Source organism: Conger conger, chromosome 15 (genome assembly GCF_963514075.1).
Source record: "Conger conger chromosome 15, fConCon1.1, whole genome shotgun sequence".
NCBI classification, from domain to species: Eukaryota; Metazoa; Chordata; class Actinopteri; order Anguilliformes; family Congridae; genus Conger; species Conger conger.
In genome coordinates, this window is record NC_083774.1 from 39209780 (window position 1) to 39237385 (window position 27606).

Below are 27606 nucleotides of genomic sequence, written 5' to 3' on the forward strand. Positions count from 1 at the left end.
CCCTGGTCCTGGACAGTTGCAGGGGTCTGCTTAATCCAATTAAACACTCCATCTTTCTCAGCCCCAAGAAAGGTGTAACCAACCGATTTAATGGATCGGTTACGTGCCGGCTAATCCCTACAAGCTGTCCAGGACGGAGGTTGAGGAGTCAAACACTCAGTCTCACACTCCTGCACAATCATTTGACCATTTTCAGTGAACAGTTTGATTTACATTTAGGCATGTAGCAGCTTAAAAGCACCTGAAACAAGAACAGAAAAGGGAGAAAAACCCTGAGCTTTTACACACGCAAGTACTCCACGGGATGAAAACGCGACTTTTTACGCAAGTTTCCGCACAGGCAAGACGACACAGAATCAAAACACCACTTAGGCAAGCAAGTACTCCACAGGTAACACAACACAGGAATACTTACATCCTGTAAGTGCGATACATGATTCTGTCCAGGGAAAGCAGGGGGAGAGCAGAGAGGGAGTTTAGAAGGCAGAAAGGGTGGAATGGGGAGGGTGGCGAAGGGGAAGGCAGGAGTGTTGAGAGAATGAAAAGGGGGGATGATGGAGGTGGAAGGGGGGCCGGGGCGGGCGAGCGTACTTGAGTTTGGTGGGCGGCTCCTCGGAGGGGGCAGGCTTGCGCATCAGGCTGGCGTTGGGATTCCCGGGTGGGGCCCTCTGGGGCCGCTCCTCGGCCTGACGGGGGGGCACGGCCGCAGTCTTCTTCGCCGAGCGCTTGATCCTCTCCTCCAGCATGCTCATCTCCTTCTCCGACAGCTAGACCGAGACACAGACACAGGTCAGTCCCCCGTCGCACGACTCCAAGACCTGCACAATGGCGGGTCTCTCACCCCTCTGCTGAATTTGGAAAGCAGGGCTACAGGTTTTGCACATAGTTGGAAAAATATGCAATTCCTGACATGGCGACTGAAGTATGTTCCTGCTTCTAACATCTGCTCTTGACTCGAACAAACAGGGAATCAGACGGTAATAACTTGAGACTGAACTGTCTTTTTGGGTCAGGTCCCACATGCAGAAGAGATTTGGATCTTAATGAGGTATTCGTAGTTAAATGTCAAATAAGAATAAAAGCCGGACACTCACATTGCCGATGAGTTTGTAGACCTGGTCGCCGCAGACGTTGTACACGGTGACCACGGTGTTGAGGGCGGCGTTGCGTACGGACGTGTCACGGTCGCCAATGTGCACGGCGATTTCCTTCAGGGACTTGGCTGGAGTCGGCTGGCAGACGTTCATCCCGTACGACTCGATCAAGCAGCCCAGCTCCTCCAAACACTCTGCAAATCAAATTTGCCAACATCCACCTCAATGCAAGCATTAAATACATAACCAACAGGCTAGATGCTACATGTTTGAGGAACATTACATTAGCCATTTAGCTAAAGCTTTTATCCAAAGCACCCTATATTGCTTAGACCAAGCAGCATTTCTCCTGGAGCGATGTGTTAAGGGCCTCGCTGAAAGTCCCAAAAGCTGCACTGGTCTAACGGTGGCTACACTGGGGTTTGAACTACCAACCGTGCAAGTCCCAGTCAAGCACCTAAGTCACAAGGCCATTGGCTGCCTCTCAAAACAAAAAGACAGCCAGCCGACCGTATTATCGGTGTTCCGCGTTCACACGGGTGCGGTGCTGGCCACTCACCGGCCCTCTGCTTGGAGTTTTTGGACTTGGTGCCGTCCATCAGGAAGGTGAAGACCTTGCTGGCGGGGTAGACCTTGCAGAGCATGGCCAGGATGCCGCGCACATCTCTGCGGACCACGTCCTTGGACTCACCGACCTGTAGGGGGCGGCAGAGAGCCCTCAGGGGGGGCGGCAGAGAGCCCTCAGGGGGGGCGGCAGAGAGCCCTCAGGGGGGGGGGCGGCAGAGAGCCCTCAGGGGGGGGCGGCAGAGAGCCCTCAGGGGGGGGCGGCAGAGAGCCCTCAGGGGGGCGGCAGAGAGCCCTCAGGGGGGGGGCGGCAGAGAGCCCTCAGGGGGGGGGCGGCAGAGAGCCCTCAGGGGGGGGGCGGCAGAGAGCCCTCAGGGGGGGGGCGGCAGAGAGCCCTCAGGGGGGGGGCGGCAGAGAGCCCTCAGGGGGGCGGCAGAGAGCCCTCAGGGATTACCAGAGTGCTGCAGTGGTGCTATATGGGGGGGGGAGGGGAATTGCTAGCTGAGGGAGCATGAGTGTTAAGTATACAGCACCCTCTGCAAAGTGAATATTTCATTTTGCAGATTTTATTAAAGGATTTTTAAAATTTTTTTATATACATTTTGGTTTCACCATGTTGAAATTCCAGCAGTGTTTATACATAGTCCCTCCATTTCAGGGCACCATAACATTTGGGACACTTGCTCTGGAGTGTTTAATTTCCTCAATGGTAAAAAAAAATGGTAACAGCACTCAGCACCTAGTCTTTCGAACACCTTTGGAAACTATCATTGCTGTTCATAACCATGAGGACCAAAGTTGTGCCAAGTCAAAGAAGCCATTATGAGACTGCAATTAGTAAGCTTAACAGTGATCTCTTATTACAATAGTTGATTTTGGTATGTCTGAAATGAAATAACTTAAACCTCAAAGCGACTGGCAAGCCAAGGAAGACTTCCACAGCTGATAAGAAATTCCTCTACAATGAAGAAAAATCCCCAAACACCTGTCTGACAGATCAGAAACACTCTTCAGGAGTGGAATTTTAATTTTTATTAATTTTTTTTTTCTCTCCAATGACCACTGTCCACATAAGACTTCAAGAACACTGCAAGATGCAAACCATTGCTTAGCTGCAAAAACAGGATGGCCAGGTTACAGTTTGCCAAGAAGTACTTAAGGTCTTCTGGACAGATGAGATGAAGATGAACTTGCAACAGAGTGATGAAAAGAGCAAAGTATGGAGAAACTGCCAAAGATCCAAAGCATGCCACCTCATCCGTGAAACAAAAAGGCAGTTCATTCTACAGCAAGAATGATCTTCACCATGATCCCAAACATACTGCTAAAGCAACAAAGACGTTTTTCAAAGCTAAATGATCAATTCTTGAGTGGCCAAGTCACTCAGTCTGAACCAAATTGATCATGCCTTTCATACGCTGAAGAGAAAACTTAACGGGACTAGCCCTGAAACAGGCAAGAGCTAAAGATGGTTGCAAAAAATCACCAGGGAAGACACCCAGCAACTGGTGATGTCCATGAATTTCAGACTTCAAGCAGTCATTCCATGCAAAGGATATTTTAGTAGAACATACTAAACATGACTATATTCATTCACATAACATCGCTGTGTCCCCAAACATTATGGTGTCCTCAATCTGACAAAGTGAAGATTAACCATGTGATTTTTTTCAATTACAATTCTGAAATTGTGGAGTACTGAGGCAAATTAATAAACAATGGTCTTTGTTCCCAACATTACAGAGGGCGTGGTTTGTGTAGTGTGTGTGGTGGCAGGGGTGGGGTGTGTGAGTCAGATGGCCCCTGTGCACATTGGCGTGTCCTCAGGAGGTCAGACTGAGGATCCTATGCCACTGCACTGGAGTCCCCACTTAAGAGTGCAACTCCTCACCCTCACACTGCACTGCTCAACTCCTCACCCTCACACAGCGCACTGCTCAACTCCTCACCCTCACACAGCGCACTGCTCAACTCCTCACCCTCACACAGCGCACTGCTCAACTCCTCACCCTCACACAGCGCACTGCTCAACTCCTCACCCTCACACAGCGCACTGCTCAACGCCTCACCCTCAGACAGCGCACTGCTCAACGCCTCACCCTCACACAGCGCACTGCTCAACGCCTCACCCTCACACAGCGCACTGCTCAACGCCTCACCCTCACACATCACACTGCCCAACTCCTCACCCCCACACACTGCACTGCTCAACTCCTCACCCTCACACATCACACTGCCCAACTCCTCACCCTCACACAGCACACTGCTCAACTCCTCACACAGCACAATGCTCAACTCCTCACCCTCACACAGCACTGCTCAACGCCTCACCCTCACACAGCACAATGCTCAACTCCTCACCCTCACACAGCACACTGCTCAACTCCTCACCCTCACACAGCACAATGCTCAACTCCTCACCCTCACACAGCGCACTGCTCAACTCCTCACCCTCACACAGCGCACTGCTCAACGCCTCACCCTCACACAGCGCACTGCTCAACTCCTCACCCTCACACAGCGCAATGCTCAACTCCTCACCCTCACACAGCGCACTGCTCAACTCCTCACCCTCACACAGCGCACTGTGATGTCCATGAATTTCAGACTTCAAGCAGTCATTCCATGCAAAGGATATTTTAGTAGAACATACTAAACATGACTATATTCATTCACATAACATCGCTGTGTCCCCAAACATTATGGTGTCCTCAATCTGACAAAGTGAAGATTAACCATGTGATTTTTTTCAATTACAATTCTGAAATTGTGGAGTACTGAGGCAAATTAATAAACAATGGTCTTTGTTCCCAACATTACAGAGGGCGTGGTTTGTGTAGTGTGTGTGGTGGCAGGGGTGGGGTGTGTGAGTCAGATGGCCCCTGTGCACATTGGCGTGTCCTCAGGAGGTCAGACTGAGGATCCTATGCCACTGCACTGGAGTCCCCACTTAAGAGTGCAACTCCTCACCCTCACACTGCACTGCTCAACTCCTCACCCCCACACACTGCACTGCTCAACTCCTCACCCTCACACAGCGCACTGCTCAACTCCTCACCCTCACACAGCGCACTGCTCAACTCCTCACCCTCACACAGCGCACTGCTCAACTCCTCACCCTCACACAGCGCACTGCTCAACTCCTCACCCCCACACACTGCACTGCTCAACTCCTCACCCTCACACAGCACACTGCTCAACTCCTCACCCTCACACAGCACAATGCTCAACTCCTCACCCTCACACACCGCACTGCTCAACTCCTCACCCTCACACAGCGCACTGCTCAACTCCTCACCCTCACACAGCACACTGCTCAACTCCTCACCCGCACACAGCACACTGCTCAACTCCTCACCCGCACACACTACAATGCCCAACTCCTCACCCGCACAGCACACTGCTCAACTCCTCACCCGCACACAGCACACTGCTCAACTCCTCACCCCCACACACTGCACTGCTCAACTCCTCACCCTCACACATCACACTGCCCAACTCCTCACCCTCACACAGCGCACTGCTCAACTCCTCACACAGCACACAGCACACTGCTCAACTCCTCACCCGCACACAGCACACTGCTCAACTCCTCACCCGCACACACTACAATGCCCAACTCCTCACCCGCACAGCACACTGCTCAACTCCTCACCCGCACACAGCACACTGCTCAACTCCTCACCCCCACACACTGCACTGCTCAACTCCTCACCCTCACACATCACACTGCCCAACTCCTCACCCTCACACAGCACACTGCTCAACTCCTCACACAGCACAATGCTCAACTCCTCACCCTCACACATCACTGCTCAACGCCTCACCCTCACACATCACTGCTCAACGCCTCACCCTCACACAGCACAATGCTCAACTCCTCACCCTCACACAGCACAATGCTCAACTCCTCACCCTCACACAGCACACTGCTCAACTCCTCACCCTCACACAGCACAATGCTCAACTCCTCACCCTCACACAGCGCACTGCTCAACTCCTCACCCTCACACAGCGCACTGCTCAACGCCTCACCCTCACACAGCGCACTGCTCAACTCCTCACCCTCACACAGCGCAATGCTCAACTCCTCACCCTCACACAGCGCACTGCTCAACTCCTCACCCTCACACAGCGCACTGCTCAACTCCTCACCCTCACACAGCGCACTGCTCAACGCCTCACCCTCACACAGCGCACTGCTCAACTCCTCACCCTCACACAGCACACTGCCCAACTCCTCACCCTCACACAGCAAACTGCCCAACTCCTCACCCTCACACAGCAAACTGCCCAACTCCTCACCCTCACACAGCACACTGCCCAACTCCTCACCCTCACACAGCACACTGCTCAACTCCTCACCCTCACACAGCACACTGCTCAACTCCTCACCCTCACACAGCACACTGCTCAACTCCTCACCCTCACACAGCACACTGCTCAACTCCTCACCATTACACAGCACACTGCTCAACTCCTCACCCTCACACAGCACACTGCTCAACTCCTCACCCTCACACAGCTCAACTCCTCACCCTCACACAGCACACTGCTCAACTCCTCACCCTCACACAGCACACTGCTCAACTCCTCACCATTACACAGCACACTGCTCAACTCCTCACCCTCACACAGCACACTGCTCAACTCCTCACCCTCACACAGCACACTGCCCAACTCCTCACCCGCACACAGCACACTGCTCAACTCCTCACCCTCACACAGCACACTGCTCAACTCCTCACCCTCACACAGCACACTGCTCAACTCCTCACCCTCACACAGCACACTGCTCAACTCCTCACCATTACACAGCACACTGCTCAACTCCTCACCCTCACACAGCACACTGCTCAACTCCTCACCCTCACACAGCACACTGCCCAACTGCTCACCCGCACACAGCACACTGCTCAACTCCTCACCCTCACACAGCACACTGCTCAACTCCTCACCCTCACACAGCACACTGCTCAACTCCTCACCCTCACACTGCTCAACTCCTCACCCTCACACTGCTCAACTCCTCACCCTCACACAGCACACTGCTCAACTCCTCACCCCCACACACTGCACTGCTCAACTCCTCAACCACAGTTTTAAATGTGTAAAATGGAGGCTCACCTTGAGGATGAGGTAGGGGATGAAGGAGGACGCCTCAAACTCGCTGAGGTGGTAGTTCTCCCGGCTGAGCATGGTGAAGAGCAGCTTGAGGTACTCCAGGGCTTTCATCAGCACGCTGGTGTTGGTGTCGAAGAAGCGTAGCGAGAACCACTTCAGGATCAGGTCCAGGCAGCCGATGGTGGCCTCCCGCTCATCCTCCATGCGCTGAATTGAGGAACAGACACCGCTCACCACGTTACATACCTGCCCAGCAATATGTTAGCATCCTGCGTAGATATACATCTGAGATGAGCTCCCTTCAATTATGCAGAATTATCGTGTTTGGAAAACCACTTTACTTGGAGTGTAAAGAATATGGCAATAGCATACAATGCCGCGTTCACATTCCATCAAACCAGAATACTGCCTGGACGGTAGTCTGCAAATGACACCGCATCCACGAGGCAAACTGTGCTCTGCATTTCCCACCATTTTGCCCGCATTCAACATAACAAATGCAAGTTAGGCAACAAAATGGCGAACAGTCAAAACTTTGTAACCGCTTCATCTTGCCCTTCTGATATCACAGCCAGTCAAAATGGTGTTTTAGACAGTGTGAGCCACACCCCTCGCCTTCAGCACCGAAGCCCCACCCAAACTATAAGGGGGTGAGCTAGGATGATTCCAAGGGTCCGCCTGATTGACAAGGGTGATCAAAAAGCGTGTGTGTGTGCGTGCACGGGTGCGTGTGTGTCCTTCAGGACCGGAGCCCCACACAACCACCAGCCCCCTTAAGGACCGGAGCCCCACACAACCACCAGCCCCCTTAAGGACTGGAGCCCCACACAACCACCAGCCCCCTTAAGGACTGGAGCCCCACACAACCACCAGCCCCCTTAAGGACTGGAGCCCCACACAACCACCAGCCCCCTTAAGGACCGGAGCCCCACACAACCACCAGCCCCCTTAAGGACTGGAGCCCCACACAACCACCAGCCCCCTTAAGGACTGGAGCCCCACACAACCACCAGCCCCCTTAAGGACTGGAGCCCCACACAACCACCAGCCCCCTTAAGGACCGGAGCCCCACACAACCACCAGCCCCCTTAAGGACTGGAGCCCCACACAACCACCAGCCCCCTTAAGGACCGGAACCCCACACAACCACCAGCCCCCTTAAGGACTGGAGCCCCACACAACCACCAGCCCCCTTAAGGACCGGAACCCCACACAACCACCAGCCCCCTTAAGGACCGGAACCCCACACAACCACCAGCCCCCTTAAGGACTGGAGCCCCACACAACCACCAGCCCCCTTAAGGACTGGAGCCCCACACAATCACCAGCCCCCTTCAGGACTGGAGCCCCACCTCGATCATGGCACCGATGGCCTTGATGTGCCGCTGGAAGTCGAAGTGGAAGAGCTCGTCCAGCAGCCACTTGGCCAGGCAGGAGCACATCTGAGTCTTCAGCTGCTCCACATACTCGTCTCTGGGGGTCATGAAGTTCCACTTCAGGACCTGCAGCACAGCGGAGCAACGTCAACATCTGCCCACAGCGTCAACATCTGCCCTTCAGCTGTCCAGTCTCCCCCTGGTCCACGCAATTACAGTTCCAAGGTACTTTCATATTGCCCATATTAAGAGGTAATACAATTAAGTACACAACCAAGTTCTAAATTGTGACTGGTTCCCAAACCTGTTCCTGGAGATCAACCATCCAGTAGGTTTGCACTCCAAACCTAACAAAGTATACCGCATTCAAAAGCTGGAGATCTCATTGAGCTGCCAATCAGGTGTCAAATCAGAGATGAAATTGAAAGCTCCAGGGTTGGGAACCACCGTTCTATATCATGTCAGTACCCACCCCCACATTTCTATAGTCCCCACCCCCCCAGCTCAGCTCTCAGACCAGTGACTTCAGGGAACTCAGCCTTGCCTTTAAGCCCTTCTCCTCCTTTATCCTCTGTTCCTTCCCGTTGGGAACCGGGATGAAGATGGGCCCAGACCGATCCTCCTCCTCCTTGGCACTGCTCTTGGCTGGAGCCTTCTTCCCAAGAACACCCTACAGGGATAAAGGGAGCGGAATGTGGCAAAGTGATACTTAATAAGCAGGAGCGAGACCTAACACAAAAAGCAACCCTAAAATGGGCATGGGCACAACCCCCTGTACTTTTAGATTTAATCCCACCAGCTGACCTGGGAGTGGCCATTCAAAACCATTCAATCCAAAAAAGGTTTTTTTGATTTTTTGGTTTTTTGGTTTTTTTTACTGGCACAAACATGAACCAATAACAGGCCAGTGGCCATTTCAGGGCCAATGAAAGTCTAAGGGAGGATGAGGGGGCGGGGTCTCACCTTTCCTTTGGCAGTGGCTCCTCCTGCCTTTACTTTCTTGGTTTCCACTTTGGGCTCAAAGACGCCAGAATCTTCGCTGACCGATACCGACTTAGCCGAATCTGAAACTGAGTGGGAGGGAAAAGACCTAAGAACAACAGCTGTGACTTACGCTTGGACACATCCAGAGCAGGGGAACGAACCAGCAAACTGCCAGATGAGCGCTCGTAACTCCTCAGCCAATGTCGTGTGGCGTGCACTGACCTGAGGCAGGTTTGGCGGCAGGCGCGCTGGCCGCAGGCTTGGAGGGGGCAGCAGCAGCTTTGGCGGGGGCGGCGGGTTTGGCCGGCATGACGGCCCGAGCCTTCTCCAGCAAGCCCATCACCTGGTCCTTAGAGGAGGGCTGCAGGGGAGCAAAGATCCACATGACATACCCTTACCGACCGGAGCAAAGACCAACATCTTACATCCCCTTACCGACCGGAGCAAAGACCAACATCTTACATCCCCATACCGACCGGAGCAAAGACCAACATCTTACATCCCCTTACCGACCGGAGCAAAGACCAACATCTTACATCCCCATACCGACCGGAGCAAAGACCAACATCTTACATCCCCTTACCGACCGGAGCAAAGATCTACATCTTACGGGGCGGCCTGTAGCGTAGTGGTTAAGGTAAATGACTGGGACACACAAGATCGGTGGTTCTAATCCCAGTATAGCCACAATAAGATCCGCACAGCCGTTGGGCCCTTGAGCAAGGCCCTTAACCCTGCATTGCTCCAGGGGAGGATTGTCTCCTGCTCAGTCTAATCAACTGTACGTCGCTCTGGATAAGAGCGTCTGCCAAATGCCAATAATGTAATGTAATGTACATCCCCTTACCGACCGGAGCAGAGATCCACATCTTGCATCCCCTTACCGACCGGAGCAAAGATCCACATCTGACATCCCCTTACGGACCGGAGCAAAGATCTACATCTTGCCTCCCCTTACGGACCGGAGCAAAGATCTACATCTTACATCCCCTTACCGACCGGAGCAGAGATCCACATCTTACATCCCCTTACCGACCGGAGCAAAGATCCACATCTTACATCCCCTTACGGACCGGAGCAAAGATCCACATCTTACATCCCCTTACCGACCGGAGCAAAGACCAACATCTTACATCCCCTTACCGACCGGAGCAAAGATCTACATCTTACATCCCCTTACGGACCGGAGCAAAGATCCACATCTTACATCCCCTTACGGACCGGAGCAAAGACCAACATCTTACATCCCCTTACCGACCGGAGCAAAGATCTACATCTTACGGGGCGGCCTGTAGCGTAGTGGTTAAGGTAAATGACTGGGACACACAAGATCGGTGGTTCTAATCCCAGTATAGCCACAATAAGATCCGCACAGCCATTGGGCCCTTGAGCAAGGCCCTTAACCCTGCATTGCTCCAGGGGAGGATTGTCTCCTGCTCAGTCTAATCAACTGTACGTCGCTCTGGATAAGAGCGTCTGCCAAATGCCAATAATGTAATGTAATGTACATCCCCTTACGGACCGGAGCAAAGATCTACATCTTGCCTCCCCTTACGGACCGGAGCAAAGATCCACATCTTACATCCCCTTACGGACCGGAGCAAAGATCCACATCTTACATCGCCTTACCGACCGGAGCAAAGATCTACATCTTACATCCCCTTACCGACCGGAGCAGAGATCCACATCTTACATCCCCTTACGGACCGGAGCAAAGATCCACATCTTGCATCCCCTTACGGACCGGAGCAAAGATCTACATCTTACATCCCCTTTCCGACCGGAGCAGAGATCCACATCTTACATCCCCTTACCGACCGGAGCAAAGATCCACATCTTACATCCCCTTACGGACCGGAGCAAAGATCCACATCTTACATCCCCTTACCGACCGGAGCAGAGATCCACATCTGACATCGCCTTACCGACCGGAGCAAAGATCCACATCTTACATCCCCTTACCGACCGGAGCAAAGATCCACATCTTACATCCCCTTACCGACCGGAGCAGAGATCCACATCTTACATCCCCTTACGGACCGGAGCAAAGATCCACATCTTGCATCCCCTTACGGACCGGAGCAAAGATCCACATCTTACATCCCCTTACCGACCGGAGCAGAGATCCACATCTTACATCCCCTTACCGACCGGAGCAAAGATCCACATCTTACATCCCCTTACGGACCGGAGCAAAGATCCACATCTTACATCCCCTTACGGACCGGAGCAAAGACCAACATCTTACATCTCCTTACCGACCGGAGCAGAGATCCACATCTTACATCCCCTTACCGACCGGAGCAAAGTGCAAACCTGTCACAGTCAATCGTTCCCTAAACTTAACAATGCAGGCTTGGCTCACAATTTGCTTCGTCTTTGAATTCTATGGTCTACCAAATGGTCTACCAAATGGTCTGTTTCAGGGGCACCTTCGCCAATAAGGAGCTTAGAGATTCAACTAAGGGTAGAATTATTATATAATTTTTTAACCCCAGAAGCCCCCCTGGGGAAGTGCGAGTGGGCACACCTTGAGCTTGCCAGCGCCTTTGACCATTTTCTCGTAGCCCAGGTGCATCATGAAGGTGGGCAGGGCGTCCTGGGCCTTCTTACGGACGTCCCCGTTCCGGTCCTCCAGAGCGGCGTACAGGTAGGGCACGCAGAGCATCAGGTCCGGGGGCACGGCCCTCAGCGTGGGCAGCTTCTCCGCCAGCCAGCCCAGCACCTGCGGGGAGCAAGGGCAGGAGGGCGGGTCACGCCGGGTTTCACTCAGGCGCTCAGGACCCATGTGGCAGCTGCCACCCAAATCAGAGGCTGGGGTGCAGCACAGACCCCCGACCGCCTCAAGCTTTGAGTGTTAAGGAGTCGAGGAGGATATTAGTTAAGGCCAGGCACCACCCGAAGCCCACTCACGGTGTACTTCAACCCACAAACCCCAACCCTCAAACCTGCATAGAATCATACCCTCAAAGCCCAACCCTCAAACCTGCATAGAATCATACCCTCAAAGCCCAACCCTCAAACCTGCATAGAATCATACCCTCAAAGCCCAACCCTCAAACCTGCATAGCATCATCCAGAAGAAGGGGTAGAGAAAAACAAACAAACAAAAGAAACAAAAAACAAACAAACACCCAGGTCCCTCTTTATGGGTTTGTATTATCCGGACTCCGTACACTGATGTCAGGATGTGTAAATGGCATAACTCCTGTGGGTGTACAATCACAACACGGCAGTGACCGGTTAGCTAAAGGAAGCAGCAGCTCCGGGTACCTCCTGCCTGAGGAATGGGTTCTCCTTCTTCAGCTCCTCAGACAGGTCGTCGCCCTCCAGCCACTCCTTCATGCCGGTCTGCTCCACCCAGGCGTGCACGGTGGCCAGGGCAGTGGCACGGATGTTGGCCTGGGAGAAGGGGGTGGGGGTTAATATCGCAGGGGTAGGACAGGCCTCGGGCATCATTCCCAAAATGGAGTGCAGAAATGGAGCACAGAAACCTGCCGGCTTATGGCTCAATTCACATCCAGTTTGGCAAGAGAATGGAACAGTGAAAGAGATAGTTCACCATAAAAATGGACTCCAAAGATCCCCCTTTTACTGGAGAGCCATGCCTCTCTGGTCAAGGTTAAACAATCCCTCCAATGCAATTACAACTAAAGAAAATGCATGTCAACTAACATAATGACATGCAGGTCCAACAAAATTATTTTTTTGGTCCTTTCAAAAGATGAGATTCCTGTCCTTAATGGCCACATCAAATCATAGCAGTTCACTAGCACAGGGACACTCAAAAGCTGTAAGTGACTCTTCAATGACAAGTTGTTACTAATATTTTTATACAAGGATCAAATTGTCAGACATTTTCAGCAGCCATCCATTAAAATCTTTCCCATTAGCCGCAGCAATCTTTGACCCCTATTTTACCCCGAATGTCCACGTTTAAAAAAAATTCTGTTAGAATTCACAATCTTGCATTTCGGCGACAATAATTTTTGCAATTTAACAAACCAAACTGACAGGATTAATCAAGTTTTGCTCTTGGTTGAGTGAAGTTGGACCAAGGTTTGATTGTACATAACATACATACCCCATGATCACACAAGCGGACATTTTGTCTCACCTTGCTGTCCCCCAGGACGGTGATGATTGGGATGCCCAGGGATTTCACGTGCTGCTTCAGGGAGGGGCCCATCGCCACGGCAACCTGCTGCAGGATGGACAGGGTCTGCTGTACCTGAGGAGGGGAAAGGCACATTTAAAGTTTAACTCAAAACTAAAACGGTCCATTATTCTATTCACATTTATTCCCGCCAATTCCAATATATCCCCGGAATTCCAATGGGAATTCCCTCCCTAGTGATTACTGATCGTTGATTCAGCCGCTTCAAATCTACATTACTGCTAACCATTTTCTCTCTGTTATTCTGGATTCTCATATTCAATTACGATTATGAAGACTTGTAGTGACGCAGCACAACTGTAACAGCTTTTCAATGTCGCTCCTGAAAGTGGTTCAGTCCAGCCCACGCCTGTTTCGAGTTTGTTTATTTACAATCGCAACAGAAACTAACAAAATCATACTAAATCAGTGATAATCGAAGCACAACAAAATCCCACGGCAACACAAGGTCTTGAAACGTAAATGTCATAACGCGATCCCACGTGCCTTCGTTTTCGTTCTGGATGCGTCCTATCCAATCACGTTCATTCTTCAATTACCAACAGTGTGCGAGTAAAGCAGTTCTCTCATCAAATGAGTCGGGAGCTACTGTCAGTCCGTCAGTCACCGTGTCAGTCTCTGTGATGTGCACGAAATTCCAAGTACCCACTGAAACATGGAAGCGAAGTTCATTCAAACTCCGGAAGACACAAGCCTAACTGAGAGGGGAGTGAAATGAATGGAGATGGGCTTCTGTTGAAGAAAATGGTGGCGACGGGCAACCGCTTAACACTTGGTGCCAGAAACTCTAAAGTTGTTTCTGCACGGTGTGTGACAGGAAATTTAATACGAGGCAGTAGCAATGTTGACAAGTTGAAAAAAGGAATGCTTTCCTTAAATGCTGATGAGTCCACAAGCCTGAACATGGATAGAATTCTTAATGTCCTAGTTAGCCATTATGATGATCTTGGCAAAGTAATAACACCGCATCGAGCATATTCAGTGTTTCCCCACAGTGGTTTATAGTTGAGGTGAGCCCCCTTAACAAGAAATAGTCCTGGCTTAACTAACGCTGGATTAAAAAATGAAAATCCATTAAAAAGAAAAATATGAAAACCACCATTGAACAGCGACATTTGTTAATGTTAATAACATTGCAGTTTGTCAAACAATGTTGTTATCATTGTCTAATGCATTGCTGAACTGTGTGCTTAAACATTCTTTTGGTTAAAACACACAACATTAGTTTAGACCACGAGTGTCAAACTAAATTCCCAAGGGGCCACAGTGTCTGCAGGTTTTTGTGGTTTCCTTTCAATCCTGGCAATTAAGGCCTTGAGAATATGTGGATTCTTTACCCAAACAATGACATCACCCTTCTAATGAGTTCCACCAACACAAAAGGTGCATGCGAGAAATTTGACCAAGGTTATTGTTATTAATTATAATTCATAATATAATAATAATAATAATAATTCTAAGTTCCTGGGGAGGGCTATCTAGACACAAAGATGAATCTTGTTGGTTCATCCACAGACCTACCCACAACTTCTCAATGCTGCATGCAATACTATGAAGTCAATATTCTCTGCTGGGTCATATTTCACCCGTAACATGACAGATTCATTTCTTTATGGACCTTCAGAAATGAACACAATGGTGACCATCAGTTTTGTTCCGTTTACATGGCCGTTTGAGGATATTATGAAGCCGCATTCCAAAACAAAAAACTAGATGGCATTTATTACACATCTTCACTTGAAAATGGGTCAGATTTCATCCTAACGCAACATAAGGGTTAAATGAACCACCGGTGCCGAGGAGACTGGAGTTGGACACCGGTGGTTCAGACGGTAAGATGGCCGCCGGTAAAGCTCTTACCAGCAGCTTGTTGGAGTCGTTGAGGCGGCCCTTGAGCGCCGCGGGGAGCTCGCCCACGTTGGCCTTGATGAACTTTGCCTCGGAAATAACCGCCGCCATCTCGTCGAGGCCTTCCTTGCGGATCTTCCAGTTCTTGTCCCCGATCTTGGACACCATCTCGGACGTGATCTTGTCGCTGCAGAGGAGAGCGGAGGCTGTGGAAAGGCGGCTCTGAAGCGGGACGTCCGTCACCGTGGCGACGCGGCCGAGGGGCTCACCTGATGTCGGATCGGGGCAGCAGGTCCATGACGTCGCCGGTGCCTCCCTCCTCCTCCTGCTCCTCTGCTTCAGCTCCTTCGTCCTCCCCGCCCTTCTTAAGGCCCCTGAAGGGGGCCGGGGGAGACTGGCCCTGCATCTGAGACAAGCCACCGCAGGTACCCGTGAGCTCAGAGACCGACCGCACAAAAAACCACCGCCGCGGTGATCAAAATCACTTTAAAACCCCGACCAAGGCTCCTACGCTGCATGTCGAGCACTCCAGAACAAAAACCCACAGGACCGGCCTAAAACCGCAGCACGGCGATAGGAAGTGTAAATGTGTACCTTCTCGAACTCTGCGTCGATCTGAGAGAGCAGGGCGGGCTTCTCGTCCTCGAAGAACATGCGCAGAGGGGCCCCCATGTACAGGTGCATGACGCCCAGCAGGGTGATGGCAGATGTCCGTATGGCCTGGGTCAGGGTTAAGCACAGTGTTAGGGTTAGGCAGTGTTACACATAGGGGACCAGTGAAGGGTTAGGGTCACACACAGTGTTATTGGTTAGGCAGTGTTACACATAGGGGACCAGTGAAGGGTTAGGGTCAGGCACAGTGTTAGGGTTAGATGCAGTGTGACGCATAGGGGACCAGTGAAGGGTTAGGGTCACACACAGTGTTATTGGTTAGGCAGTGTTACACATAGGGGACCAGTGAAGGGTTAGGGTCACACACAGTGTTATTGGTTAGGCAGTGTTACACATAGGGGACCAGTGAAGGGTTAGGGTCAGGCACAGTGTTAGGGTTAGATGCAGTGTGACGCATAGGGGACCAGTGAAGGGTTAGGGTCAGGCACAGTGTTAGGGTTAGATGCAGTGTGACGCATAGGGGACCAGTGGAGGGCAGCCCTAGCACATTCACTGCATGCATATCTGGATCAAGGGTGTGGAAATAAGCTCCTGAAGAACCAAGGTCCATGCTGGTCTGGTTCCAAATAATTGTTCTGGCTCAATTTTCTGAACAGTGGTACATTTCTATATTGGGCCAAAGCTAAGTGTTGTCAGGAACGATGTGTGCAACATGCAACAGTAGATCATGATTATGAAAACTCTTAAATAATATTTTATCTGAGGTTTTTCTCTGCCCCAACGAGTCCCTATTCCGATGGAACCACCGCATTCCAGGGTGGGATGGTCCGAAAGGCGGGTGCACTCACAGGATTGGTGGCGCCCAAAGCAGTTTTGACATTGTTGATGAACGCCTTCACATTGATCCTGTGGGGACATGGGACATGGAGAAATTAACATTATATACATACTTCAGGCAGAACATTTAAAAACAAAATCGCAACATTAAACACAAACCATTTCTGCATTTATAAAAACTTACCCAGCAAATCCAAACTCCTTCATGGCATTGGCCAGCCAATTCAGGGTCTCGGCTTGGTTTTTTGGGTTCTTCTGTGCAAAAGCCATTGAGACTACCTGGAAAAGGAACCAACTGTTACGTGTGGGATCCTTCAAAGCGGCACTCATATCTTAAATGAACTAAAAATACACCATTATTTATACTGGTATTGTTAGTTTTTGGTGGATCATTTCTTGATTTGTTGTAGTGCAAATTATTCTGTATCTCAATGGAAATTCACAGATACAGGGGCAAAAAAAAAAATATATATATATATATATATATATAAAAAAATTGAGCAAACACACTCCACTGAGTGCAGACCTCCACCAAGGCTCAATCACCCTTGCGCATGAATGTACACACCAAAAGTCAGGGCAATCCAGTCACGACCAAGATACTTTTGGCTCTACAGAAAAAGGTTATGGGGTCACCAAAACCAATCCGTTGCTTCCCTGACGAACATGGCAAATTTCATGGCAATCCGTTAACTACCTTTCCAGATACATCAGTCAAAGCCGGATGAATGGACGAACAAACGGAGGAGGTCAGACGGAAACACACTAGGACTACGGGGATGACCTTGCAGCGGACTCCCACATTTAAGAGGTTGAACAAGGAACACATTTTGAACTCATAGTTCAACAGTCAGCAAAATTTAAGTTCACTACTTTAGAAAAAATGGGCTGGGGGAAATGGGGAAAAAAGTAACGGGTCAATGATGACGTGAACAACGGAAATTCAGCAGGAAGGCAAAACCAGGGGCGTTATTTTTCCTGATAATCAAACCCTACACCTCTCAGCAAGAGGCAGAGGTGCGTTTGTGTGCATATGACACACCCAAGAGCTGGCGGCAGGTGAGAATGGCACACACTAAGCCATGGAGAGGTTTAGTGCCCGAGAACAAGCACGACCCGATTACAAGCACTCGACCGGATTACGGGTGGACGTCCGTGGAGGGGCTACCGCCGGGAGGGGCTACCGCCGGGAGGGGCTACCGCCGGGAGGGGCTGCCGCCGGGAGGGGCTGCCGCCGGGAGGGGCTGCCGCCGGGAGGGGCTGACCTGTTCAGCAGTCCAGGGCAGGGAGCAGGCTTCTCCGATGGCAGTCAGGGCCTCCTTGGCCTTCCCTCCGCACTTGACGTCACCGACCTTGTCTACCAGCCCGTCCAACACCAGCCCCGCTGACGTCTTAGAGAAGGAGCCCTTCTGAGCGATCAGGCTCACGATGTGCAACTTCATCTGCATCACCTGCACACACACAACACTTAGTTAGTGAACACGGAGCAGGGTCAACACAGGAATGACACAGTCAACACCGCACAGTCATGACCGTTACTCCAGCATTTCAGTGCTTTAGGCATTTAAATGATACTTGAATTGAATGAATTTGGTGGATAAACTGTTGGTCTGAGCTCAGTGCCAATTTCTTAGCTGTAGTTTTTTTTAGAGCCAACTACTGAATGCAGACCGAAAATAAATGAGCATCGCAGTAACTACAATGACCATGATGCATTATGCCTACAGACACGCAAGTACGTTTTAAACCAGCACTGGTTTAAATCATAACAGAAAAGCACCGGCTTGCGCATGAGTTGAATTACGTAGCAAGCCAGTTCCACTTGAAATGCAAGTAACCTATTTGAAAACAGGACCCAGTACTCACAACACAAGCAATATTCAGTTCACAGCTACCAGATCGCACGCACGCACAAAATTAACTCAACACTGTGCAGTCACAATGCATCATTAGTGGGGAGCAGCTGACGCACCGTCTCAGACAGGAAATGATCCTTACCTGGAAGTTGGTCTCCTTCCAGCCGGGCTTCTTTGCCAGCATTTTGACCAGCGCCTGGCATGGCATCTCAGTCTTCTCCATCACCTCCACCGCCTGACAACCACACAGCACACACGTTCACATCACCTCCACAACGTGAAACAAAGAAACCATTTCCCCACCCATATACATAGGCTCATCAGTCTAATAGGCCACCTTGTTGAGATCACCCGACTTCTGATGTCAACACCAGATATGACATCACATATGGTGATAACCCAGTACAGGTTAGCAGACCATTCACCACTTTCACTGCGCAAAGTATTCTGTACAATTAACATTAAAGAATGGTCTCCAACCGATCAATCGGGTGATCTAGACCACGTGGCTGCTGCAGCTCGCTCTGCAACGTTCCAAAACAGCTTCATCGCGTACAGATTGTTTGTCCGAGTTTGTGGTCTAGCCTTTAGACCACGTGTGAGAATGTGGTTTCCCTGACCGTTACGTGATAGGGGCCGGAAGCCTTACCTTCTGGAACTCCTCCATGCTGGCCAACCTCTCCTTCCAGTTCCCACTGTCCAGCAGCTGCATGCAGGAGGCGGGGAGCACGGCCGCAGCCTTCTCCTCACAGGCCTCGGGCTGCGGGACAAGCGCAGGGTCACATGCTAACGCAGGCGCAGGGTCACTCCACAGGACACGGCCCCGCTAACGCAAGCGCAGGGTCACCCCACAGGACACGGCCCGCTAACGCAAGCGCAGGGTCACTCCACAGGACACGGCCCCGCTAACGCAGGCGCAGGGTCACTCCACAGGACACGGCCCCGCTAACGCAAGCGCAGGGTCACTCCACAGGACACGGCCCCGCTAACGCAAGCGCAGGGTCACTCCACAGGACACAGGACACGGCCCCCCGCTAACGCAAGCGCAGGGTCACTCCACAGGACACGGCCCGCTAACGCAGGCGCAGGGTCACTCCACAGGACACGGCCCGCTAACGCAAGCGCAGGGTCACTCCACAGGACACGGCCCCGCTAACGCAGGCGCAGGGTCACTCCACAGGACACGGCCCCGCTAACGCAAGCGCAGGGTCACTCCACAGGACACGGCCCCGCTAACGCAAGCGCAGGGTCACTCCACAGGACACAGGACACGGCCCCGCTAACGCAAGCGCAGGGTCACTCCACAGGACACGGCCCGCTAACGCAAGCGCAGGGTCACTCCACAGGACACGGCCCCGCTAACGCAAGCGCAGGGTCACTCCACAGGACACAGGACACGGCCCGCTAACGCAGGCGCAGGGTCACTCCACAGGACACGGCCCGCTAACGCAGGCGCAGGGTCACTCCACAGGACACAACCCCGCTAACGCAAGCGCAGGGTCACTCCACAGGACACGACCCCGCTAACGCAAGCGCAGGGTCACTCCACAGGACACGGCCCCGCTAACGCAGGCGCAGGGTCACTCCACAGGACACGGCCCGCTAACGCAGGCGCAGGGTCACTCCACAGGACACGGCCCCGCTAACGCAAGCGCACATAACACCTGAAAATCTGCACATGGATCGTTAAACATTTCATATCAAATGTGTTGGACCACAGAGCCAAAAGAACAGAAATTGTACCAACTGTCTAAATACATACAGACTGCAATGCATGCGACCCAGGTCCTGAACCCATGCCCCTCACTTACAGAGAGCTCCACCTCCACCACTTCCTTTCCGTCGTCTTTAGCCTTCTTCCCCTTGGCGGCGCCGGCTGAGGCTGGCTTGCCCTTCTTGGGGGGTCCTGACCCTGAAGCCTGCAGGCAATAGCAAAGAGACCATCAGTCAGACAAAACAACAAATCCAGTAGGTTGGGTTTGGAGTGCCAACCCCTCATCTCAGAAACTTTCCACATGCCTTCAATCCTTGTTCACTTGTTGGTCTCTTATTGAACAGAACCACTGAGAAGCCATTTTTAGAATCTCCAATTATGGGGCTTTTTTCTTCACTTGCTTATGCGTGACTGAGTCTGGGCCCCAGGCGGACGCCGCCCAGCGTGGGCCCCAGGGGGACGCCGCCCAGCGTGATGTCACAGTTTCTCACCTTGGCGGCGGCCTTCTTCGGGGGCCCAGAGGACTTGGCGGGCGCCTCCGCAGGGGGCGGGGCTTTGGGAGCGGGTTTCTCCTTCTCTGGAGCCGCCCCAGCGCCTCCTGCCACCTTCTTCCCTCCTGCCAGCTCCACCTTATCAGCGCACTCCTTTATCTGCACAGAGAAACCACGCGTCAAACACATCGCTCACAAAAACACCACAGAGCTGGAGGTATACCTGCTCCAGTCAGGCAGCAACACAACAGGTCCTTCCACAGAAGGGTTCACCTTTTTATTTCCAACTAATGTGAATATAGGGTTATATACCTAACTGAACCCCGTTCCTGTAGGCTTTCACTCAAACCTAACAAAGTACATAACGTGAATATAGGGTCACCCAACCCGGTGCCTGTAGGCTTTTACTCAAACCCAACAAAGCACACCTCATTCAACAGTTGCACAGTTTAACAGACCTGATTGAGCTGCTAATTAGCAGAACATAGTGGGACAAATAAGAGAGAACCTACATGACTAGATCTCCAGGAACAGGGTGGGGCACGCCAGATCTAGAGTGTCAAAAGGTTCTGTACCTGCTTAAGGTCCTAGTAAATCTGGCCGTTAACCTAAAACAACATTAAGCCTCGTGGAAGTGAACACTGGCAGTAGGTTGCGGGTCCCACCTTGTCCAGCTTGAGTTTGTCCAGGTCGGAGAGGAAGGGGTTGACGACCCTCTCACCCACCACCTTCATGACCGTGCCCAGAGCTTCGAACGCTGCATCTCTCACCTCTAGCGCCGAGTCATTCACTTGCTGAGGACAGAAAAAAACTAAACTCATTACAACTGGGTCAAGCCACCTGCGATTTCACTAACGGAACCCACGGCCACAGAACTACCCACACAATTTGAGTGTTCCAAATCACCCACAAGTGAAAACAACCTTGCGTCCTCTCGTGTTTGCGACGGTCCTGTGCGTTTTACTATGGAGGGGCCAAGGAGGCTTCATTTATGTACAAGGAAGAGCAAGGACAGGGGAAATGAATACCTCAATGATCTATATGCAGATGGGGGAGTGTACTTTGTATAGCTGGTCAACACTCTGCAGACTACCTCAAGCGACAGACGCTGCTTGTGCATCTCACTTCCACAACAAGCAGAAAGGCGAGTGTGGTTGGCTTAGGCAAGTGCCACACTACTAGCTTGCTAACATGTTGAATTAGTTCAGAATTCATCGAAAAGTTGGTTTAAGTTAACACTGTTAACTTAATGTTAATGCCAGCATGCTCACAAAGAAGGGGTGGGATAAACAGCGTTGTTGTTTGAGGGCGTTTGTTGCTGCAATTCCTCAAAAATACTTGACTGTTAGAAGTTCAAACTTACCCATTGTACCTTTAATGAAATAAAATCCTCCCAAGTCTCCTTTTACTAAGATAAAAGCGATTAAGCATCTTAAGCGTTTCCTGAACTTTAAATTTTTTATACATGTAATTAATCTAGTTGCACTTCCCTGAACCTTTTCCAGCGCCTCGATCTTTCTTAGCGTGCACCCTAGCACTGCACACAATACTCCAAGTGTGGTCTTTATAAGGAGTAACCTTAATCTGTAATCGTAATGTCCAAATGCCCGATGGGGCTTTTCTCGTATTAAACTGTCGGCCCTTTGTGTCCACGATCACTTTAAGTCGGTACGTTTATTTATTCCGTCTATGGTTGATCTATGGGCTCCATGTGCATTTCATTTAAAAAAAAAATAAAAAAAGAAATTCCCTCAAGGCGATCCTGAGATATGGCGTTCACAAGAATGGGATGGACTGACAGACAAGACAACCTAAAAACCTAATGCCTCTGGCCATGGCTGAAAACCCCCCATAGTGAGCAGAGGGACTTACAATTGACTTAGAACAATGTTTTAACACAAAAATCTTACCTATTGTACCATTAAATGTTAACGTTTTACCGTCATGGGGGCATGTTAGGTTGTTAGCGAGGCTGTGGACACATGTTGGCTCATACCTTGAGGAATGCGGCACAGAAGGGCTTGAGGACACCTTTGGGCAGCGTGGCAGTGCTGCAGTGGCGGAAGCTTCTGGAAAGGAACAGGGAGGCTTGCTGCTTAATGGAGGGGTTCTTGTTGTCCATCACAGCCAGGACGTCCTCGCTGATGTTCTGCAGGGTGGTCTGTGGGACACAAGATCAGGAGTTTAAAATGCCATTTAATCCCCCTGTCATTACGCTGGCAAAACAAATGCTAGATCGACAGTTTTTCCTGCATAAAAAAGTCTGACATACATCAAGGTGAAAGTAGGATCCTCATCTTTAAGGATAGCAATCACTTCATCAACAAGGCTTTGACGGCTGTTGAGTTATCAGTCGCTTCGCCGGTCACAAGCAGAAGACTCGTCACTTTTCCCCTCTTCTCTGGATTGGTCGAGAGCGATCAAACCTTCATTAGATAAATCATCCGTGTGAGAGTCCAGCAGCATGACCACATCCTGCTGGTCAACTTTGTCAAAGCCTGCTTCATTTGCCAAGTTCACAATTCCATGCTGTCCAGCGACTTGCACCTTGAATGTGGCAATTGCTCCCCAATCAATTGGTTGAACCAATAATGTGGTATTTGGAGGAAAAAACACAATGCAAATATGGTCAGCCAGCTCAGCGGTGTCAGCAGGGCGGCCTGGAGTCTACAATGCGCAGGATTTTGTCAAGATGGTTCAGCATAGTTTTTTGCGAGAAAATGACACAATCCACAATCCACAATCGAATGGCAGATTGGCTTTCGAGTAACCATTTAGAGCCCTCGGGTTCTCTGATTGGTAGATGAGCAATCGTTTAAGCTTGCAAAATCACCCGCTGCATTGATTGAGTGCGAGCCAGTTGTTTTCCTATTTGGATAGGAATGTTCTCTTTTCAAGAAGAGCCATTTTCTTTCTTTTTTGAAACATTTTTTTAAAGAGCCAATTCATCATATCCACCTACACTGATAATGCAACAGAGTCCCGATGGGAACTCTGCTGCCTTTTCAGTACCTACTCTCACCTACTCTCACCTACTCTCACCTACTCTCACCTACTCTCACCTACTCTCACCTACTCTCACCTACTCTCACCTACTCTCCAGTTAAACAGAGATTATGCAAGTTTGCAGGCATTGAAACCAGCCACTGGTTGCTTGCCTTGAAGGTGCCGATATGCAGGGAGGTTCCCTTGACACCTTCCTGGTCCTTCAGGTCTTTCCACAGTGACTTCGCCTTCTGTTGAATTATAACTGTACTGAGCAGCACTGGGCTGGGTTTGAGCTTTGATTAAGAATGTCTCTTCCTTTGGTCACCTTTGCTGCATTTCCCAGGGTGGTAGTTAAAGCACCGCGTTTCATTTTCTCTGCATTCTTCACGATTGTGCCCACTGTTGAGGGCGCAAGGTTCAATGTTCGGCTAATGAAAGACTGAGTCTGAGTGACATGACGTTTTATGACATCAACTTTAGCCTCCAAGGAGATGGCCTTTCGCTGTTTGGCAGGAGCAGGTCCTGAAGGGGCTTTTCTCCTACTCATTTTAGCAGTGGAATTGGGCAGTGTATGTGAATTTTCTTAGTAGAACGTTTGTAAATGAGGCAAACCTGTACACATCGTAATCTTGTAACTTTAAACACTTTCAAGGAAAAGTGACTGAATTTCTGTAAGTATATAAACCATGAACCACAAAAACGCAGGACTTGCATCAGCGGGTTTGGGGTAGTGTCATTAAGAGTACACACAGAAACACCTCAGACACTTACAGTGAGGAAGACAGCGTCGATGGCCTCCTGCAAAGCCTGAACCACTTGAGGCTTCTTCTCCTTGAACTTTTCCAAAATGGTTGGCACCACCTTGAAACACAAACCATAAACTGTGAATGCAGAGCAACACCACAACCATTGCTGCCACGAGAGCACAGAAAATGAAGCCCGGACAATGCTTCATGGTCTATCGCGGAAAAGGGAAGGCGAGGTTTGGGGAGGAAGCTTACGAGGCCAGCGTAGGTCCCAAACTTCTTCCTGAGACCAGCGGCCAATCCAGCAAGACATTTGGCTGCCAGGGTAACCAGCATTACATTTGTGTCTTTGCCAATGACCTGGAGCACAAGAAGCAAAGCAAACCAATTAATAAACAATAACTCCTCACAATGACACGTTCCCTTCGGAAACCGTACTACAGAAGTTACCTTCTTGAGAGCTCGGACCAGGTCCCCGTAGTCTCCGCCTTCTAATTTAGGATTTTTTGTCAAGGTTTCTATGGCCTCCAAGGCTTCTTTCCTCTCCTGCCATTTCTTTGCCTCCTGAAAAAAAGAATTGGACAAAAAGTATTAAGATCCAATATCATGCCACACTCAAGGGAAATGATATGAAATTAAATCCAATTCTGAATCATAAGCCAGGGTTAAATATGCACAAAGCATGTTGAAAATAATCAACTTCAAAGCTGCCTCTTCCATTCCTTATGGCAATCCTAAAAAGTTACCCTAACATGAGAATGCAATACAGTTTGACTGAGAAACTGGTCTAAACTCACAATTTTGTCATAGAAGTCTTTGGGCATCTTGGAGAGGATCTCTACAGCCTCCAGGAGCTCATAGGCATCCACCTGTGGAGCGTCTGCCTCGTCATCCCCTGAAAGAGTCAACAGTGACGGGTGAGGAGACCAATAAGGCCCTGCTTAAAGTGGCCACTGGAGCACTCGACTGAACATTAGACGCACTGTACACCAACCGTGCCTTTACCACAAGCCACCACACAGATATGAGAGCCCTCAAACAGCCCAGAATCAGGAAAGGATAAAGACATGCCTATGAGGGAGCCGCGGTGGCGCAACAGGCTAAGATGCAGCAGACTTGTGGTTGCAGTTCGCTGCAGTTGCACACCGGGGACCGGGGTTCGATTCTCGGTCCTGCCAAAAAGCCAAGTTTGGCCGGATCACGTGGAGCAGCAACAATTGGCTCGCTGCTCCAGAGGGAGGGACTTGGCAGGGTTAGTAGATCGCCGCACAATAACAAGCACCTCGGGCGCCCCGGAATCACGGTTACAACTTGGTAGGCGAGACGGCTTCAAGAAGGCGTGTCGCTCTCCCGTTGGCCGCCGAGGGACGGGGTGTGGGCGGTGTATCTAATACTAGCTCTAATTGAATCAGACAGGGTCCAATTGGCTACCAAAAAGGGAAAAAAATAGGATAAAAAATTATCCAAAAAAGAAAAAGAAAAAAAAAGACATGTCTACGACTCATGCAGAGTGGTGTGTGGGTCTCTCTGGCGGAGCAGAGCGCTGTGTGGGTCTCTCTGGCGGGGCAGAACGCTGTGTGGGTCTCTCCCTACCCTCGGCCTCCTCTCCCCCGGCTGCCTGCTGCTGCTGGAACTTGGCCTTCAGCTCCTGCTGCGAGCGCAGGAAGCGCGTCTGCTTGGGGGCTCCAGTGGGGAGCTTCACCCACTCCTCCTCCAGCTCCTTCAGCTGCGGGAGAAAGTCAGCCATTACAGCACGCCACCCCAACACGCCCATAACCGTACAGGGAGGGCCATCCTGGCAGTGCCGCTAATTAAAATGCAGACATTAAATATGCACATAGATATCGGATAGCTTTGCTCTTTGTTCGGTATGGGAGAAGGTACAAATACCAGTAGTCATACAGTTTAAAACATTCTGCCATTTGGGGACATTGAGTGAAATCTGGTAAAATAAATTTGGCAGTCTGAAACGGTGAGGCACACCACCATTGTAACAAAGCTTTTAGCCGTCAAACAGCAGCTATTAAAAACAACTACCACTATGAAAACTAAAGACACAGATCGTTTTATTCATCAAATTTCATCCGGACCGCAACAAAGTTTGTATACTGCCATCCACAGGAAGATCTGACAGTGGCCATCTTTAGAGTACAGTTGTTGCACAGGCAAGCTTTGCAACATTTTAACCAACCCAGATTTCAACACTAAGTTCAGCTGTAAAAGTTTCAGTGCATTTATCAAAAAACAAAGACTGATTCAAATATTCACCAACAGTGCTCAAGCAGTTTAAACAAAACAAGGTCATCACAAGCTGCATGTGATTTGGTAGACGGCCGTTCCCTTTCAGTGTTCTCATGACATGTAGGACGCATCCTTGTGCTCGCATCATGCGTTTCGCTTCGCTCTTTTCCTGCACCAGAGTTTCCGGTTTGTAGATAATCGTGAAGACCAAGAAAAATATTTGATTTCAATTTTTATAAATTGTTTAAACATTGTACAAATTTATTTGATTTGCACCATTTTTTTTCTGCAAAAACAAAAATTTGATACCAACTCATATCAACTAATGACAACACTCAAACAAAATATCCCAAGATCATTTTCTCAGCGACAGTGGCAAGTAAAACATTATGTCACAGAGAAGTTGACCTTTGGCCTACAATGTCATCACTTCTTTTTATCCTACAGCGACCTTGACCTTTGACCGCCAAATTCTAAACAATTCATCCTGGAGTCCAAGTGGATATTTGTGCCTAATCTGAAGAAATTCCCTTAAGGCGTTCCTGAGATCGCATTCACAAGCATGGGACAGACAGGCTGCCAGTGTGGAGGCATACAAAGATGGTATGAGGTAAACTTAAACGCACAATAAAAAAACAAATGTGGAGCCCCACAATCAGTGACCGGCCATTTACTTGCTCAGAAGAAAACATCCATATTGAACAGATACCATGGCGCACCTCCACTTCTCATTTAGAAACAATAGATTTGAAAAAAAATCGGACATCTTTACCTTGTGGCTGAATGAACACTTACAAGGCAAGTGAACGTAAAGGGCTGAACAACCTTAGGACAGAGACTCATTCTCATACAGACATCATGAAATTAAGCAATGATAACATAAAAGTGCTGAGGGTCAAAAACACTACAATAACCGCCAGTGGTAGTGGTTAAGTGGTTAGTGGTTCGATCACC

General features: G+C 50.2%; 1 protein-coding gene and 2 non-coding genes across 9 annotated transcripts in view; all 3 read right to left on the minus strand.

The window, feature by feature from the left end:
• The window catches only part of LOC133111391 (cytoskeleton-associated protein 5-like), a 47823-nt gene that overhangs the window by 12000 nt on the left and 8217 nt on the right, over positions 1-27606 (minus strand). For 4 of the 7 annotated variants that reach the window (XM_061221714.1, XM_061221713.1, XM_061221711.1 and 1 more), the window contains exons 6-34: positions 26005-26137; positions 25209-25306; positions 24862-24975; positions 24667-24771; positions 24437-24526; positions 22674-22838; positions 21343-21471; positions 20678-20836; positions 20284-20391; positions 19122-19232; positions 18615-18707; positions 17882-18067; positions 16801-16895; positions 16628-16685; positions 15762-15887; positions 15437-15573; positions 15180-15354; positions 13260-13373; positions 12416-12544; positions 11673-11867; positions 9365-9503; positions 9122-9228; positions 8703-8828; positions 8135-8284; positions 6786-6989; positions 1654-1789; positions 1095-1288; positions 592-767; positions 416-439 (exon numbers count right to left, since the gene is read on the minus strand). In XM_061221714.1, coding sequence (XP_061077698.1) covers positions 416-439; positions 592-767; positions 1095-1288; positions 1654-1789; positions 6786-6989; positions 8135-8284; positions 8703-8828; positions 9122-9228; positions 9365-9503; positions 11673-11867; positions 12416-12544; positions 13260-13373; positions 15180-15354; positions 15437-15573; positions 15762-15887; positions 16628-16685; positions 16801-16895; positions 17882-18067; positions 18615-18707; positions 19122-19232; positions 20284-20391; positions 20678-20836; positions 21343-21471; positions 22674-22838; positions 24437-24526; positions 24667-24771; positions 24862-24975; positions 25209-25306; positions 26005-26137 — 3776 coding nt within the window. The remainder of the gene's footprint in view (positions 1-415; positions 440-591; positions 768-1094; positions 1289-1653; positions 1790-6785; positions 6990-8134; positions 8285-8702; positions 8829-9121; positions 9229-9364; positions 9504-11672; positions 11868-12415; positions 12545-13259; positions 13374-15179; positions 15355-15436; positions 15574-15761; positions 15888-16627; positions 16686-16800; positions 16896-17881; positions 18068-18614; positions 18708-19121; positions 19233-20283; positions 20392-20677; positions 20837-21342; positions 21472-22673; positions 22839-24436; positions 24527-24666; positions 24772-24861; positions 24976-25208; positions 25307-26004; positions 26138-27606) is intronic. The other 3 variants (XM_061221718.1, XM_061221717.1, XM_061221715.1) reach the window with 1 other exon arrangement.
• On the minus strand, positions 3445-3556 carry LOC133112175 (small nucleolar RNA SNORD67). The gene has a single exon (XR_009705069.1). It is a non-coding gene; the product is annotated as a small nucleolar RNA SNORD67 (small nucleolar RNA).
• LOC133112176 (small nucleolar RNA SNORD67) lies at positions 4524-4635 on the minus strand. The gene has a single exon (XR_009705070.1). It is a non-coding gene; the product is annotated as a small nucleolar RNA SNORD67 (small nucleolar RNA).